At 50.3% G+C, this 17,698-nt stretch overlaps 7 protein-coding genes across 7 annotated transcripts; 5 read left to right on the forward strand and 2 right to left on the reverse strand.

Moving 5' to 3' along the window:
• Positions 1-1,434: 1,434 nt before the first annotated feature.
• VPS26 (vacuolar protein sorting-associated protein 26) lies at positions 1,435-3,208 on the forward strand (the record flags this gene model as incomplete). Its single annotated transcript, XM_041685562.1, has 5 exons — positions 1,435-1,654; positions 1,765-2,237; positions 2,300-2,324; positions 2,423-2,539; positions 2,991-3,208. 5 exons carry the CDS (start codon positions 1,435-1,437, stop codon positions 3,206-3,208), a joined length of 1,053 nt encoding a protein of 350 aa, XP_041539634.1.
• A 586-nt stretch (positions 3,209-3,794) lies between these two features.
• AKAW2_20809A (putative endosomal peripheral membrane protein (Mon2)) lies at positions 3,795-9,271 on the reverse strand (the record flags this gene model as incomplete). Its single annotated transcript, XM_041685563.1, has 6 exons — positions 3,795-8,375; positions 8,430-8,518; positions 8,579-8,785; positions 8,833-9,006; positions 9,069-9,135; positions 9,194-9,271. 6 exons carry the CDS (start codon positions 9,269-9,271, stop codon positions 3,795-3,797), a joined length of 5,196 nt encoding a protein of 1,731 aa, XP_041539635.1.
• Positions 9,272-9,769: 498 nt separating this feature from the next.
• On the forward strand, positions 9,770-10,445 carry MMS2 (E2 ubiquitin-conjugating protein MMS2; the record flags this gene model as incomplete). The annotated part of the gene is made up of 5 exons (XM_041685564.1): positions 9,770-9,842; positions 9,912-9,991; positions 10,064-10,189; positions 10,252-10,331; positions 10,385-10,445. 5 exons carry the CDS (start codon positions 9,770-9,772, stop codon positions 10,443-10,445), a joined length of 420 nt encoding a protein of 139 aa, XP_041539636.1.
• Positions 10,446-11,097: 652 nt separating this feature from the next.
• On the forward strand, positions 11,098-12,150 carry AKAW2_20811S (LYR motif-containing protein; the record flags this gene model as incomplete). The annotated part of the gene is made up of 3 exons (XM_041685565.1): positions 11,098-11,146; positions 11,221-11,381; positions 11,449-12,150. The coding sequence occupies 3 exons, from the start codon at positions 11,098-11,100 to the stop codon at positions 12,148-12,150; spliced, it is 912 nt and encodes a 303-aa protein (XP_041539637.1).
• Positions 12,151-12,756: 606 nt separating this feature from the next.
• On the reverse strand, positions 12,757-13,546 carry AKAW2_20812A (RWD domain-containing protein; the record flags this gene model as incomplete). Its single annotated transcript, XM_041685566.1, has 2 exons — positions 12,757-13,394; positions 13,480-13,546. 2 exons carry the CDS (start codon positions 13,544-13,546, stop codon positions 12,757-12,759), a joined length of 705 nt encoding a protein of 234 aa, XP_041539638.1.
• Positions 13,547-13,989: 443 nt separating this feature from the next.
• AKAW2_20813S (ACL4 family protein) lies at positions 13,990-15,264 on the forward strand (the record flags this gene model as incomplete). The annotated part of the gene is made up of 2 exons (XM_041685567.1): positions 13,990-14,546; positions 14,622-15,264. 2 exons carry the CDS (start codon positions 13,990-13,992, stop codon positions 15,262-15,264), a joined length of 1,200 nt encoding a protein of 399 aa, XP_041539639.1.
• Positions 15,265-15,595: 331 nt separating this feature from the next.
• Positions 15,596-17,304, forward strand: SIR2 (putative histone deacetylase SIR2; the record flags this gene model as incomplete). Its single annotated transcript, XM_041685569.1, has 5 exons — positions 15,596-15,848; positions 15,911-16,221; positions 16,283-16,822; positions 16,886-17,065; positions 17,122-17,304. 5 exons carry the CDS (start codon positions 15,596-15,598, stop codon positions 17,302-17,304), a joined length of 1,467 nt encoding a protein of 488 aa, XP_041539640.1.
• Between the last annotated feature and the right edge of the window lie 394 nt (positions 17,305-17,698).

The raw sequence follows: 17,698 nt of genomic DNA on the forward strand, positions 1-17,698 counted from the left end.
TGGTCCCGAGTACAAGAACAGGGGCTTCAATGTCTACCCCGGTCCTTGCAGATAAGATAAAACAACGGTTAAAGGTTGAAGTGACTTAGTCTAGTCTACAGAATTATTTCCCGCGCCAAGCTCAACTTTTCACACTCTCTCATCCGACTGGAGAACAAAGAACCTTCAACCTGCCGATGTTCGTTCCCGTGGCCTCCGCGGCCTTGAAGCCTGCCTAGTCTGGCCCAACTTGGCCAGACGACAGGTCAAATCAGGGTCTTCAACAACTCACGGGTGTTACTTTCGCTGGAACTTTGCTGCCTCTCTGTGTTACCCTGCTAGCCATGGACTGAGAAAAACCAAAAAAGAAAATAAGCTGCGGAAGACCGCCATTCCTCCCAGGAACCAGTCAGAACCCATGCGGACATATCTGGCACCCGCTGATTGATCCTGCATACTCACCGCTTAAGACTGTGGCGTGCAGATGGATGGCCGCGGCTCAGTCTGGGGAAACTCTGATTGCTGGCATGCGAGTCAAATAATGCAGATGTCGAATTCCCCGACGAACTTCCTTACCTTGGGAGGAATTAGGCAGTCTTGCTGCCAGCACGACGTGCAGTACAACCTAGATACTCTACTTGGTACATCCAACAACACGGAAACATGTTTCCAGCAATGCCAATTAAGGTTACGGACCCGCGGCTCTTTGCATATTCCTACCAATAGAACATGTGTTTCTGTTGACTGTGTGCCCGATGACTGCCTGTCTAAGACTGTGATCAAGCATAAAAAGCAGTCTGCATGCGCACAGAGGTGTAACAACGCTGGCGGGCAGATGATGCGGTTACCCCTCCTGACCGACAGGAGTTAGATGGCCGTTCAAATCAAAGCCCACGGGTTTAGCATGCGCTGTCGTCCGGCTCATTCTCGTAGTGTCATCGTAGGATCGGTCATATGCTGCACTTCCCTTGATGGCGGACAAATTTGCCTCGAACACGAATGGTAAATTTCTCCGTCTGTGCCATGTCAATCGTGTCATGGATTGTAGGAGCAGTACATTGTTCTTCTAATTTGACATATCCGGCTCTCCCTTACCTAACAGGTATGGCAGTTCTGTCGCGATCAGCCACTGCATAATAAGTTCTCCAGCTTTCTACTTCCTGAAAGGCCTCTAAGAGCAGAGCTTTCCCTTATAACCTAATGAGCGACTACTATGACTTTTTATGTGGTGATAGTGGTATAGTTGCGGATGACATAGTACTGCTTACCTAAGCAGTGATATGCCAGGTTGCCCACCGCCAGCCAGTCGGGATGCCGCCTAACCAGATGAAGCTGAGTGCGACATGGCCATTGTGTGATATCGCATTCCATAGGCCGATTCACCAAGTACACTACGCTCGTTCCAGCTGATTGAACTTATTATATATTCCTTCGCCATCGAACTCCTCGTCTACGATGACCTCCCTCTTCTTCTCCACTCCCGTCGACATCGATGTGGTCCTCGAAGACAGCGATGAGCGTCAGACGGTCGATGTCAAGCTCGACAAGGGCCGTCGCGAGAGGGTCCCCCTCTACATGGACGGAGAGTCTGTCAAGGGTGCTGTGACGGTCAGACCTAAGGATGGAAAGCGTTTGGAACACACGGGCATCAAAGTGCAATTCATTGGCACGATCGGTATGGAACAATGGCTCTGATGAGGGGGCGGGCATGCCTCATCATCATCCCCACTCCACAGTTGCTCTAAGGCTTCAAGTCTCGATGCTAACATGCAATTGTTCGATCAGAAATGTTCTACGACCGCGGTAACCATTACGAATTCCTGTCGCTGGTACAGGAGCTTGCGGCTCCCGGAGAACTGCAGCACCCCCAGACCTTCCCGTTCAACTTCAAAAATATCGAGAAGCAATACGAATCATACAACGGTATCAATGTTAAGCTACGATACTTCGTCCGCGTGACAGTATCCAGGCGCATGGCGGACGTGATTCGAGAGAAGGACCTCTGGGTCTACTCCTACCGCATGCCCCCCGAGACCAACAGCCCCATCAAGATGGACGTCGGTATCGAAGACTGCCTGCACATTGAGTTTGAATACTCCAAATCCAAGTACCACCTCAAGGATGTCATCGTAGGACGCATCTACTTCCTGCTCGTGCGCTTGAAGATCAAACACATGGAGCTATCCATCATCCGTCGTGAGACGACCGGATCTCCGCCAAACCAGTATAACGAGAGCGAGACGCTCGTGCGCTTCGAGGTAAGTCTGCATACAACTAGAATGTCTGCATGAGGTCCAAAGCGCTAACCTGCTGCACGCAGATCATGGATGGATCACCTTCCCGAGGTAAGTCGGTGGCTCGGACTCACCTGGCTCTCAGACATCGCAACACGTCACACTTGCGGTATTATCACAACAGAACATCTCTCCTGACCTGTTTCTAGGTGAAACCATCCCCATCCGTCTATTCCTTGGAGGATTCGACCTTACCCCGACATTCCGCGACGTGAACAAGAAGTATTCGACGCGCTACTACCTCAGCCTGGTACTTATCGACGAAGGTACGTGATACTGTATCCATCTGCGTTTCATCTGCGTTTTAGCCTTGTTTGGCGACTGCCGTTCATGAATCCCGTCTGGCGTGGGATAACCATATCGGCCATCCCACGCATGTGAGACCAGGCTTTGGGTTGCAAAGGCGTGGTGGTGACTAGCTAGCTGGCCCACTTCCTCCATAGCCAACTTCCATCCCACGGCATCCCACCACCCAAGTCAATAGCCGGTCGGCTATTGATACCCTTAATCAGGCCGAAATGCTGCAATCTGGCCAGTGGCCACAGTTGGGGTGTTTACCCCCCCGTGACTAACCCCCACGCTAAACCTCAAACTATTCTGGTCTCGCGTGGTAGCCCCACCGGCCCCAGTTCCCTCCCGTTTTTCCTTGCGTTCCGGAAGTTTCGATCGTCACATTCAAACACCCATCGTGCTAACACCCCGGGTCTTTCTATACAGACGCTCGCCGTTACTTCAAGCAATCCGAAATCGTCCTCTACCGTCAAGCTCCCGAGATCGCCATCACTCCTCAAATCGCCCAGCAGCAACAGATCCAACAACAGCAGCTCCTCCAACAGCAGCAGCAACAGCAACAGCTGCCCGCCGGTTCTGCGACGGCCGGCCCCGGACGAACTGACACCCAGCCTCAGTTCACTCAGCAAATCCCCGCGGCTTAATCCAATCTGTGCCCGCGTCTCAAGCTGTAGCGAAATAGATCGTCTTTTGTTCATGGGCTACTACTGATGCTGATGTCGTGCTGTGCTGTGCTGTGTCAGACTTCCGTTTGATGTTACCTAACCCTTACCCATTATACCCTTCTGTGTATTAACCTATGTCTGGCTGTATTTCTCCCTGTGTTATGATGAAATCTCAGCAACATGAAATCTACTTTATGATCTGTACCGTATTTGATCCTTTTTCTTTTTGTAAATTTCGTGGTGACATGAGATGGGAACAACCTCGTCCTATTACCTGACTATGGTGTCAATGCTAATAAGATGAAAAAACACGATCTAAGACGACCTGAGGAATGCCCAGCACGAAGTAAAATCGAACACAGAACCATTAGCAACCTAGTCATACAGAAAAGTCCAGTAGACACAAATCAACCAACCAAGGACAGACAACAACAGCATCAACGCTTGCTAGATGGCACGATCGTCTATGTAATACTTATGTCCCAACGAGCTCAAAACATCATATATGAAAAAAAGGCAAAAACAACAACAACAGCAACAACTGGCATATGGCAAACCCTATACATCATACATAATACCCAGCAGCAGCACTACCACCATTAACCTCCTGAAGAATCTTCCCGAGAGCATGCAAAACTTCACCATCATCCTGTTCCTTCCCGGCAACTTGCACGGCCCGCACAACAAGCGGGTAGATCCATGCAAGATGCTTTTTGTGATCCTGGTCAGAGTCAGAATTAGGCTTAGCGGTGGTGGCTGATTCGCTCGGCGCTGTCTTGGGCGGCGGGATCGCCGACGGCTCGCTACGCAGGTCTACCATGCCGCGGAGGAGATGTAGAAGGGATCTGCGTGCGGGCGTGGGCTGCGGCATCAGGCCGCGGAGGGGTTGGTCTGCGATGTAGCCTTTCAGGGATACGGCACAGCGGAGGATAAGGTATGGGGTGATGGAGCGGGCAAGGAGGATGAGAGCGGTGTTTTGTTGTTCGGAAGCGGCTTGTGTGGCTTGCTTTGAAGGCGATGATGCTAGTTCGAAGAGTGTGTCGATCACAGCATATGCCATTTTGGTGCGTGTCGTGGGTGGAGGTTCGAAGGTCCTTCCGGGTCGTATTTCATAGATGTCTTTGAGGGGTTGGTCTTGGAGGGATTTGGCGGGAATGTCGAAGCGCTGAGGGAGGTAGATGAATGACGAGAGCAATAAGGCGCAGGAAAAGTCCCGGCGGATTGAGTCCGGGATCACGGATGCTCCGAGTGATGGGATGATTAGTTTCTTCAGTCGTTCAAAAGCAGCCACGTCAAAGGACTCGTCTTCCAGGATGGTGGCCCGGGGAATGGAAGTGGTTCGATAACCCCGAGCAGTGACAATACCGCTTGCGATGTCATTGACGCTCTTCCAGAATTGGGTGATTTCAGGACGCTCCGAGTCGCCATATTGTGTCTCCACGTAAGGAATTGCAACTTGAAGAACGTTCAAAGAGGCCGTTGTTGACTTTCGCCAGAGACTCGGTTCCCGGTCCTTCCCTGACCACTCATATCTTTGGACAATAGGGTTTGCGAGGTGCTCTAGGGCCGTAGCCAGTGAACCGTTCGTGAAGATGTCTTTCTTGATGCCGTGATCAGCGATGTACCAGCTCAGGAGATCTATCGCGGCTTTAGAGAAGGCAAGATAAGTCGGTCTCTTTGAGTCACTCGAAGAGTCCCACTTCGTCAACGGTGCATCCGCAAAATCGGCAAGACATAATAGAATCTCTGGTTGTGAGTCGTCTTTCTCAAGGCATAGTGTCTTCAAGCACTCAATGATCATGGTTTGAAGACGCGATAAGCGATCAATGTCTGGCGAGTATGGAGGGGAAATTGAATTCCAAGCGAGTAGACGCAGATGCCCGAGGATGCTTTCCACCTGCTCTCCAGCGATTTCATCCTTGTATAGTCGATAAATCTGCTGGAATGACTGGAGGTATGCTATTGCCGCATCTTGATTAGGGCGTTCCAAGTCAAGTATATCTTCCCTATCTGCCGGGTGTCCATCTACCCAGAGTAGCCAAGCAGAACGCAGGGCCTGTGTGCTTAGACTACAAGATGCCTGCACACGACGGAGAATATTCGACAGGCTGGCGTATACAGCCTCGCTGAACTCAAGAAGCCGTAGGCTGATCAACTTCCGAAAATATTCAAGCAGTCGTTCCCAAGACTGATCGAATAGGTCGTCTTGAACTATCGGCTCAAAGAAAGTAGTGATGAGATCGGAAGCCCCCTTTATCATGACAACAGTGGTCTCAGTCCACGCCTTGAGATCATCGGGGGTGCGACTGCTATTCTCCTCTCGTGTAATCGTGAGCTCGGTCTCGATTTCCTCTACCATTCGGAATAAGACACGGTTCAGACACAAGCGCCATGCCTTGGGCGACAATTGCTGACCGTAGGCGTCAAAGATCCTCAAGAGTGTCTGAACAGCGCAGTTCCGAATTTCCGGCCTGCTATCCGTCGTAAGGTCAACGATTCGTAGAAGGAGCAATAGCCACAGTGCGTTTCGCGACACTGAAGGATCCTCTCCCTTGGCTAGCCCTGCAAGGGTGTCCTCAGTCACAGAGGAGTCAATGTGTACCTCAATGCAAAATTTCTCGATTTGTCCCTGGAGGAAGTCTGAGACATTCCAGAAAGATGAGGTGGTTGTCAATGAGATATTGAAATCCTGCTGTTGCAAGGCAAATTTTGAGAAAGAGTCCACGAGACTCAACCGACAGGGCACTGGAAGCAAGGAAATGAAGTCGGACGCTATGAGCTGCAGAGACTTGTACGCGACTCGAACAAGTCGCGGGGAATTCGCTGTCGATGATGGCTGACGCCCTTTCTTTGGTGTTTCGGTGCCGTTGGGCTCGCCGAAAACGCTCGTTATGAGATCAAAAACAACGGACCATCCATCAATGAATGTTTCGGCATATTGTTCGAGTATGCTCTTTAAAGTTTCCAAGCTCTGCTCATGAACTTCGGCCACGGGCGCTGAAGGCGACCCTGCCGAACAAGCTCCACAATCATAGAGCAGTTGAACTTGAAGCTTGAGTGTTTGGAGGTTTCTCAATTGCCGTGCATTCCGCTCGGAGACATCTCCGGTATCCGTGTGCTTCAGTGTCTGGAAAACAACGTCATTAAGAACCTCGTTGGCTCGTAGACGAAGCTTTTGGATGTTTGATCTGTCCGCTGCACTTGACATCAATCTTCCCGTGAGAAGTTGCCAAGCGTCTTGGTCAGTATCAGCTAGTGATGAGAAACGTTCAAGGTTTGCCCGGGCTAGCTCATTTGCCTTCTCGAGGACAAATTTCAGGAGTTCATCTTGCGTTTTCGACTTTCCCATAGAGCGAGATACACGGTGGGTGTTTTTGCGCATCAAATATGAGCGCGACTGAGGTGAAAGAACGGTGCTTGTAGTCTCAGCCGATTCTTGCGTCGATTCTTCGGGTGCTCCAGAAAGATCTAAGAGCGCAGTCAAGATTTCCTGGAATGAATCGCTGGGATATTCGCTTGTACTTTCTAGCATTTTAGCTGATGCTGCCTGCACGGCTAATATCTCAGAATTCAGATTAGCCTTAGGCACATCGACACCAGCGGCAGAGGATGTTTCTCCGGAAGCAGTGGTTGATGCTTGTGACTTCGTGGAAGCCATACCGATCACCAAATCTGTGTCTTGTAGGGTCCCTAGTATTATTGACCAGGCCGGCTGGTCTAGTGTAGGGCCTAAAGCGATGCCCAAATTGAGCAGCGCCCGCAAGCACAGGAGGTTCCGGGTACTGAGGGACACAAGCGCAACGTCCGAAGGCGCACTGGAAGTCTCAGCCGGTAATGGGGAACTAGTAAGCGACGCCTGAGACCCCTTCGATTTCTCATCTGATGATTTGTTAGACTGAGAAGCGGCTGTGGTAGGCGCTGCAGTGCCTGCAGTCCTTGTGGAAGTTGCGTCTGCAGGCATAGCTGCCTTCCCTATAGTTGTTAAAAGAGCATCGCGAGGCGTAGATAACCTGAGAAGGCCAGCAACGTGGGCTAACTTCTGAATTGATCGAACAAGGTTGTGGTAGAAGTCATCATCAAGCGAGGCGTATAGAAATGTTGAGCAAGCGGCAAGGATAGCAGGCCAGCATGTCTCAATGATTCCGGCACAGCTTTGTATTGCTGGGAGTTGGGGATGAGATTCCAGCAGCAGGGGATTGATCGGTACAGAGGACTTTTTGGGACCCAACGGCTGCAACCCTTTCGAGGAGTTCGTCCGTTGAAGGTCTTGTGAAGGCCGAGAAGAGCCACCATCCGGGTGGGGACTCATGACACGACTTCTTCGTTTTTGCTTCAGATCGGGCACCGTCAAGGGAAGTATGAATTTCGCGAGTCCTTCAGCAAAGCTACCGATGCAGTTCAACACAAGACTATAGATATAAGTATCAGGAGGAGTAGGAGGATCAGTCTTGTCAAGCAACTCCATATACGGTGTGCGAACCACACTCCACTGACTGCTGATTCCTGGTACATCAGTGTCCGTTGATGGAACGGTGGTTCCGATGACGCCAGCAACTCCACCAGCCTCGAGCGTGATCTGCTCCTCAGTGATAGATCTCGCATGCTCAACTCGGGAAGGCACGGTCGATCGGCTACTAACTCCGATCAATGTGGGCTTTTCGGAAGTTAGGCGGACAAGAGAGGCCATGTGGTCTTTGAGGATGTTCTTTCTCCGGTCATCCCTGTCGTACAGCGAATACATGAGCCTTACCAGACCTGGTTCGGCATATAAGCCTCGAAAGACCTCCATGCAGAGGACTCGTTTCCAAGGGGAGTTTCCGTCTGGCTCAAGGAGATGCGTCAAGAGACCAAGGGCCATCTCGCACTCCGCGGGAAGGAGTGACATATGGCGTTTGAGGAGCACCAAGAGGATGCGACTGACTCGAACAGTCTGCGAAAAGCTATGCCGTTCAGACAGATACCTTACGATCAGGGGCATGAGCCGAACACGCAAAATCTGCGTTAGCTCGGAATGGACAACGAATAATTTGCCGCTGTTGACCAGGATGCTCTCAATAAGCTCAAGGGTGAACGATGAAGAGAGGGATTTGATTCGAAGGAAGTACAAGGGTTCGCCATCAATGAGTCGACAGAGGTCGTCCAGGACCTTATAAGTCAGTGAGCCATGAAATCATGTCAGCTTAAGTGGAAGACCACCTACCCGCAGAGCATCGTATGCAAAATACCCTACATTCACAGGGTTCCCGTCGACCTTGACAGTCGTCGTTGGAGTTGTTTTATCGAAATTCTCTGGTTCTCTAGTCAGGCCTGTGTCGCGTTGGAAGGAATAGAAAGTACACGGTTACTGACTGTCTTCGATTGATACACGGTCAAATGTTGATACGATCAGTTGCTGCAATGTGGCTGCGGCGGTACTGGAGACTGCAAGCATCTTGTTCCCTTGCAGAGTAGCACAGATCTCCAAAGTGCTTACTAGGAGGTCACCTCCCAGGTCACTGGAGTAGTGCTGCAGTAGGGAAGGCAAAGACTGCAATATTTTAAGCTGAATATCCAGGCCTTCGCAACGTCAGTATGGAATGTAGTGTATGTAGGTGGTAACTTACTCATGTTCGTTGTCTCCTTCAACCCAGCAAGTACATCTTTCAGCCGCTCAGATGGCAGCGATCGTGAGGCCACTAGCCTTTGCAGGCAGACGACCCCAATGCCTGCAAGCTTCGCATGGCGGCTGTGGCACGCAAGGATGAATGGATTCGCAAACTTAGGTTTGCGCACCAAGTCTATAGAAAGTTCAGCGTATGCCCTTGACGGAGGTGCAAGCTGGTGGCTTGCAAACGCTCACCTGCCGAAATCTGCGCTTCAGACGTAGAAGGCAGTGCCTTCAATTCATTTAGAGACTCTTCAGCCGCCTACAATCTAGTCAGTACTGGCACTTGCGTATCCCTTAAATTGAGTGTTTAAACATACATTACGCAATTCAGAGTTTCTTCTCTTGGATTCTTGAATCAGATTCAAGAGCTCTGTCTGCAAAAATTGAGAGGACATTTCCACCGGAGTGCTTAATCAGTACATGGCCGATGCCACTCCCTATCGATCAAATAGTAGTATCACTAGGCAGATGTGGCTTCATGTGGTTGGGTCGCTGGTTGGACGACGGAATACAAAGCTAAGCACTTGAAACACGACAATACCAGACCGATATGTTCTAGAGTCAAGCCGTACCAATATAAACCTGCTGCAGCTGTAGCAGACAATGACCGGCTCATTAAAAACAACTCAGAAGCAATGGCATCAGGAGTGACATCTTGGGAGCGCCAAGGCACCCGCGGAGATAGAGCTATCACGTGATGTATACAGCCGTTATCATCACGTGTGGTAGTTCTTCAGGAACCCGGCGGGACCAGATACGCAGCCCAGCCAAACGGCCGGAAGTGGGATAAGGTCACAGTGCCCCTCCTCCGCCCCGAGGATCGAAACGTCTCCCTTACAACTTCCTATCTAACTTTCGCTCACTTTCGACCTACTCTTTCTCTTATCTGCACAATGGGAGCTAAAGTGCCCAGAAATTTCAGACTGCTCGAAGAGCTGGAGAAGGGTGAGAAGGGCTTGGGAGCTGGTAAGTGCTATGCTACTCATAGTCATGAGAAACCCATTTCGCTGACGTATTCCTATCGCTATTACCTAGAATCATGCTCCTATGGTCTTGCAGATGGTGAAGACATGATGATGAGTAACTGGAACGGCACTATTCTTGGCCCCCCTCACGTTCGTCCACCGCTTCCGGCTCGCATCCGTTATACTACACAGTAGCGTCACTGACTTTATGAACGAGCGCAGAGTGTCCACGAGAACAGAATTTACAGCGTCAACATCCATTGCGGTCCGGACTACCCTGACAACCCCCCTACTATTCAGTTTGTATCCCGAGTCAACTTGCCATGCGTTGATGGCCGGAGCGGAAAGGTAAGGATTCGTCCTGTCTCGACCACTACTGCGCGAAAGGTTTCCAGTCTGACTTCATATAGGTCGATCCTACCAAGCTGCCTTGCTTGGCTCAGTGGAAGCGCGAGTATACCATGGAAACTATTCTAGTCGAGCTCAGAAGGTAACCATTTCCTGACCTTCAGGCTATTGTGTCTTTATACTAACAGTTTCCAGATATATGGCTCTGCCCCAGCACAAGAAGCTTCCGCAGCCTCCGGAAGGCTCGAACTTCTAGAATGACGGTATCATGACTGGTTGGGGATTCGAAAGCGGAGTATATGGTTGGTTTCTAAGTCAGGTTCATCTGCGTTTCTTTTCAATGGCTTATTAGAGCATGTACAGTCTATGCATAACGGCGGGCATGGCGCGGTCTTCTTTGAAGCCTAGTTGCAATTCATCGATTTAGAACATTGCTCAGTATGAACCGTGTGTCGCTTTTGTCAAAGCCATATCTGCCGAACTAACAAGGCCTTGTACCCTTGTTTTTGGCGGGTATTCGTTCATATTTGGACAGCTTTCAGAAGGGACCATACCGGCGAAAAACATTAGACCATGATCAACATATAGAGGAATATCCGGGAATCGGGTCCCTTCCGTCGCCTGTTGTAGATTGGATAACAGTAGTTTATACAGCTGCACGGCACGCACTGCAAACTTCCGGTGCGATCGATTAACAAGTAATAGTGTCGGCCGTTTGTCAAAATTCTATTGTCAAAATTCTAAAAGTTCCTACATTGCATGCCCTGATTAGAATATATTATTGTTTGATCACAGTATAGGTATATCATTTCGGTTACACGTGACGTATTCCGGATTGCCGGAGTAGTCACATGTCTCCGACTAAAGTCCGGAACTTAAGCCTTCAGGATCATGCTGCCTCCTCGATAATGCATAGAACAGTTGTTCCCAGGCAGTCTTCCGCTCATCGTTTCGCAAGTAAGTTTCTTCAGAGACAGCAATATTTACTGAGCGTCACAAAGAGTTTAACTGACTGCTGTTTTCCTTTCCAGCTTTGGCACTTTATCGAGCGCTCCTCCGACAATGCGCCAAACTACCACATTCTCCCTCCGAACTCGCTGCGTGCAAGCCGTACATCCAGAATAGATTCAACAGATACAAAACGCTTCAGAGTCCGTCTCAAACAGCCAATTCACTTAGGGCAGGCTACGAGGTGCGTTAACAATCGGCTCTCAATCGACCATTCAGTATCTAAATTCCGCGATTTCGCAAACACTCAGGCTCTTGACCTACTGTACTCAGCCTCGCAAGGCGACCAAAATGGCGTTCAACGGATAAGGAAACTCATATCGGAAAGTGAAGCGGCAAAGCGACAGAAATCCGAATGGCACAGGGAACGAGCTAAGGTTATTCCGGTAAAGCCCGTGAGCCGGAAGGAGCTGAAGAAAGAGGCAAACAAACGATACCGAGTATTGACTGCGAAACGGCATCCGGATGCTACCTCTATTCTTGCACGTCCTCGGCCTGTAGTCAATGGGAAGCGTCGAGTTCCTGTACTCGTGAATGCGCGTGGTTTCCCGTTCCTCCTCATCAAGAAGCCCCAGCCTAAGTTTCTTAGCGCTGTTCTGGATTCGAAACTGAAAAGGCGCTGGAAGAGGATGGAGCGCCTAAAAAGGCTCGAGTCTGAGTTGCCCATGGCCAGGGACGAGGATGAATGGGATCTACTAACTGGCCACAAGGAAGATGCAAAGTGGGCTGGGCCAATTAGAGTGTCGCTCAAAGAGGTGCAGGGACAAATATCAGAAGGTGATAGGAGGACTAAGGAACTGGCGCAAGCTATGTGGAAAGTCGTTCTTGAAGAGCGCAAGCTGGCGGAACAAGAGGAGAAGCAACGGGTTGAGCGAGCCGGAGAGCAACCAGCGGTAGAAAAAGGGAATCCCTCAGCAGAGGAACACGATAAGAAACGGCCGAGTGAGGGATGAATCAATGCCGGAAGAAATGTTCTGTTACAATCATCCAAAACTTACGCTTGGCAGATTATCCTGTCCAGCACTTTATCCTTATGGGCCCAAAGCCGTCACACCCACCACGCTACCAGAACGGTGCCATTGTGAGAATTCTCCAACGTCCCCAATGGAGCTAGAGTCGGCGTATCTACTACCATTTACGGGGTACGCAGCTTCTCCAGCCTTTCATCATGTCCCTTATGACGGGCCAACGCTACTAGCAACAGAGTGCGTTTGGAAATAAGAAATATGGCAGGTACATGTGCATAGTGCAACAGTGGTTGGCGCATGTACAATCATAACTACCACATACTAGTCTAATGTCAAGTACAATGTCTCACAAGGGATCCATACTGCCTCCATCTGCTATGCAGTAATAGGCAAATGCGTTCGTAGGCTTACTGCACACCAACTTCGTGGTTGGCTATCAACTGCTCAACGCCAACCAGCTAGCGTCCTTGTCATACAGCCGAGATTATTTACAATATAGTAATTCCAAAGAACGCCAACTTCTGGTGGCTCGATCCCCATCAAGCACGGAACTAAATTCTCGCCAGAGCTCTCATCTAGAGACCCCAGCTTCTAAGCAGCTATCTTCATATTCTCCACAGCAGCCGGAATACCATCCTCCTCATCTTCATCAAAGTCTGCCCTTCCAGCAAGACCTCTCTCCCACAGCTGCTTGCCCGTCAACTTCTTTTCTTCCTTTGCCGGACCCTTCTTGGTAGCCTTCTTCTCCTCCGCCTCCTTCTCCTCGCGCTTCCTCTTCTCTTCCTCCTCCATCTCCTTTATGAACTTGTCGCGCCACTCCAAGAACGTCTCCCGATTAACAGCAGTGCCCTGGAACTTCCGGTTCTCCTCCTCTTCCGCCTTCTTCGCCTCCATCTCTTTTTCGGCGTGAACGGCATTCACGCGCTCCGCCATGAGCTCTTCGGCGCTCTCCTTCAAAGCACTAACCAGCGTAAATACCATAGCCATTCCCATGTTCTCCTCAATGGTCGGTTGCAAGGTTTCGAGAAGTCGGTCCCGGTCCTCACTGATGTCTAGTCGGGGGTGTTTCGGTGCGTTCGGAGGCGCACTCAACTCTAGTTCCGGTGCAACATCCGGGTAGTCTGCTGGGTATGTGACTTGCAGGAGCAAGACAGGCTGCTCTGTTTCTTCGACGTCATTTTCGGGTGCGTCAAGAGCAATTGATATCCGGTATGAGGTGTCAGAAATATCTGGGGTGGGATTCAGTCAGCGATTTTGTTGTTTGAGAGTTTTCATAATGAAGCGTGCAAGGTGGGTATAGTGCCGCCTTCTTACCTGTGATTTCCTCGGGGAAAATGGAGTCGAGCACTTCGCGCTCTTCGATCTGGTCTTCGCGGCCCATGCTGCTTCAATTCTGCCGCCGGCGGGGCTGGAGGGGTATTGTTTGGTTCTGGGTTTAGGAACAAGGGCGATGGCTGGAGATTCAAGATTCAGACACTCAAAAATCTAGCAATATGTTAAATGGAAGAGACCAAGAAAATAGTCGCTGGTCTTAGGGTCTAGACGTTGACAGGCTCGTGCTTGGGAAATGAATTCCTCGGTCTTCAGGTGTGTAAGTAGAATACGCTGCGATCCCACATGCAAACAAGACAAACAGATAAGGAATCGCCCAAATTTGTCCCGCCCGAAAAAGGGAATTTCTATGCTCCGCCTTCTCGAAATTCAAAGCTTCAAGCATTTACACTCAATATTCTTGTTTATAAAACCTTTCTACCCTTTACTCCGTGTCCTCGAATAACCCCTTCAAGTACGTTTGACACATACTTCCGTTACAGCTTATAGATCATGGGAAAATCAAGACCTCACAACAAGAAGGCCTCCAAATCTCGCGCAAAGTCCGTTTTGGGCGCTGGCGGCTCGGTTTCGAAACAAAAAATGAACGAAGACCCCTCTAAGCTCCTCGAGCAGGCGACGATACAGCTCCAGACCGGTCAACCGGATGCTGCTCTCCAGTTAGCTCAGCAAGCTCTTAACAATGCGCCGGACAATTCTCCATCTCAATTAGTGGCACTTAATACCGTTGGGGAGATCTACGTTGAGCTGGGCGAAATCGATGTTGCGAAACAACACTTTATGCGTGCCATCGAGCTCGACCCGAATGGCACGATCCCTGAGGCTGAAGGAGGCGGTGCTGAGAAGTTCCTATGGCTAGCTCAATTGAGCGAACAGGGTGGGAAGGACAGCGTTCAATGGTTCGAGAAGGGAGTGTCGTCGCTCAGGCATATTATCCAGCAGCTTGAGCAGAAACCTGGCCCTGAGGAAGCGCTTGAGCTGGCCGAGAAGAAGCGCAAGATGGCGAATGCCCTCTGCGCTGTTGCTGAGATCTACATGACCGATCTCTCGTAAGTCGCTCTCCAATTCGTCCTTCTTCCCATGGGTGGGTTGGTCGCAGATCTTTCGATGCTGACTGTCAATAGGTGGGAAGAAGATGCGGAAAACCGTTGCGAATCACTCATCACAGAAGCCCTCCTTGTCGCTCCGAATGCGCCCGAAGTACTACAGACCCTCGCATCGATCCGGATCTCGCAGCTACGGACAGAAGAGGCTCAAGCAGCGCTCAGGAGGAGTCTCGATCTTTGGAAAGACCTACCGCCCGAGGACTTGTCCATTCCTGACTTTGCGACAAGAATCAGTCTTTCCCGTCTCCTGATGGAGGTCGGCATGGAGCTTGAGGCTCTAGAGGTGCTGGAACGCCTTATCTTGGAGGACGACCAAAGTGTGGAGGCATGGTATCTTGGAGGATGGTGTCTGCAGCTCCTGGCCGGGAAGCAACAAGCACCTAAGGATGCCGACGAAGAGGACGGCAACACCCCAGAGGCCAGGCGCCATGCATCCCTCGTGGCTAGCCGCGAATGGCTCAAGCAAAGCTTAACGCTGTACGACCTCGTTCAGTATGAGGACGAGAGACTTAAGGAACACGCACTAGAATTGGTCCAAGAGATGAACAAGGAGATCGGTGAAGACATGGATGACGATGAGGCCGGGGAGGGCGAGGAAGACTGGGAGGACGAGGAGATCGAGGTGGAATCTGATGGCGATGACGAGATGGCTGACTCATAAAAAAGCTGCATGTTTGATTGTTACGAGAAATTCTTTGTCATGATACCAGTATATAAAAGGGCATGTTTTCCGATACAACCTACGGCTATTCAAAGGACTCCGATTGCGGACACGATCCAGCAGTAGTCGAACTAGTAGTAAGTACTAGTAGTAGCTGCGATAGTCTCTCTATCAGCAGACGGCGCCGGATAAAGTAGGATCCGACCGCTTTCCCCCGGCGATAACCAGAGCCAAATTTATTCCGGCAGTTCGACTTCGAGTGGCAAATAGCTCAATGTGAGTGAGGAGTCGTTATAGAGGTTGCTGGAAGCGTCCTATCTTCCCATACAGGATGGACCTTGTTTCAGCGCCCAGCGGGGATGATTCCTCGTTGAAGGATCCGGTGGTCCAGGTGGAAGCCGTTGATATGGCCTCCGCAGTATCAAAGACCGGCACCGCAACGGAGAATACAGCCGCTGCGAAGGAAGAAGTGACTCAGTCGGAGTATGAGACCGATAGCGACGGCTCCGGCGACGAGTGGGAGACTCAGTCTCTATACGAAGACGCTATCCAAGTCCTACGCGACGATCAGCTCCGTGAGGGTGGTAAGCACCCTATATGATGTCCTCTATATGCGCGCACTGACCGGATCTTCTCCTTGTTTTAGTACCGGATGCCTGCACGTTGGAAGAGGCCGTCGCCTATAGGAAACGACTCCATGAGGTTGGCAAGGCTGCATTTGTGGAAGAAACGCTGGGTCAGGACAAAGTGACTGCGCGGAAGCTGTGTACTGCGTTCGGCATCTTGCCCCCAGCCTTTCTAGACGATGCGCCGGACGAGGCCTTTCATCCTCTCCTGGCTATCGCGATTTCGCGCGAGTTCTCCAGGCGCCCGAAGCTCCCACAGTATAATACAATTGATGATGCGGTCAAGTTGCTCAAGGAGAGCAAGAATATCGTCGTCTTAACTGGCGCTGGTGTATGTTGATCAAGAGGATTGGTACCCGTTTATGAAACTTGTGCTGATAGGATACTCTCAGATTTCTACGAGTCTCGGAATCCCCGATTTCCGTTCAAAGGACACTGGTCTCTATTCACAGTTGGCGCATCTAGGCCTGAGCGATCCTCAGGAGGTGTTTGACATTCAGGTGTTTCGCGAGGATCCCAGTATCTTCTTCTCGATCGCGAAGGACATTCTTCCTACCGAGAAGAAGTTCTCGCCGACCCACGCTTTCATCCGTGTTCTGCAGGATAAGGGGAAATTATTGACCAACTATACTCAGAATATCGACAATATCGAGGCGAATGCCGGTGTTCTCCCAGAGAACATCGTGCAATGTCACGGATCCTTCGCCACGGCTACGTGTGTCAAATGTCAGTACAAGGTCAAGGGGGATGAGATATTCGATGAGATCAAGCAGGGAGTTATCCCTCAGTGTGACGCTTGCCGCAAGCGCATCGCAGAAGATTCGGGGATCAAGAGGAAGCGGAGCAGCAACGGAGTCCACAAGAACCGCAAGGACAATGATGGGGACAGCACTGATGACGACTACGAAATACCTACCCCTGGTGTCATGAAGGTTCGTGGAAAACCACATCTTGTACATTTGTTACTTACAATATGCTGATTCAAACTTCTTCAGCCCGACATTACATTCTTTGGGGAAGATCTTCCTGATGAGTTTGGTCGCCGGTTGCTACACCATGACCGTGATCAGGTGGACCTCGTTATTGTTATTGGGACTTCATTGAAGGTCGCTCCTGTAGCGGAGGTTCCGGGCGTGCTGCCTCGAACGGTTCCTCAGCTTTATATCTCACGTACCGTAAGTCACTTCTTTCTTGTGCTCTTGCGCCTCGAGCTTTGCTAACAAGATCTCAGCCTGTGTCGCATACGGAATTCGATATCGATCTACTGGGCGACTGCGACGTGGTGGTGTCTGAGCTCTGTCGTCGAGCAGGATGGGAACTGAAGCATGAGATGATTCCCGAAGACGAGAAGGTTGAAGTGCTTCCAGTGGAGGGTTACGAGTCACGACATGTGTTTAAGGTTGTCGGCGCATAGCGGCGGCGTTTGGTCCTGGTCATCTCTGGCTCTGTGGATATCAAGGACGGCGTAAGTTTGGGTTTTTTTTCTTCGAACAGTTTCTGTGGGTCATCTTGTTGGGAGGCATAGTATGTATGAGGGATGCTTAATCGGGTGCATAGCTGTACCATACAGCATGTAGTATGCTTGCTGCTTCGATGTATTTATGTTTTGTTTGACTGGCATCAGCCTGTGCGATAAACCGTTATTATTTCTTCATTTACTATATTCTTCTTTATCCTCTGTTTTATCCCAATGCTGTAGATTGAATTTTTTTATCTAGTATAGTAACAGTAGTTGTGTTCCCATAGTAGGCTGGTTGCGAGACTTAAGAACAGTAAGTAGTACTTAGTATCCTGGGGTGAAAGATGGC

The sequence above is a fragment of the Aspergillus luchuensis genome, chromosome 2 (genome assembly GCF_016861625.1).
Source record: "Aspergillus luchuensis IFO 4308 DNA, chromosome 2, nearly complete sequence".
Lineage (NCBI taxonomy): Eukaryota > Fungi > Ascomycota > Eurotiomycetes > Eurotiales > Aspergillaceae > Aspergillus > Aspergillus luchuensis.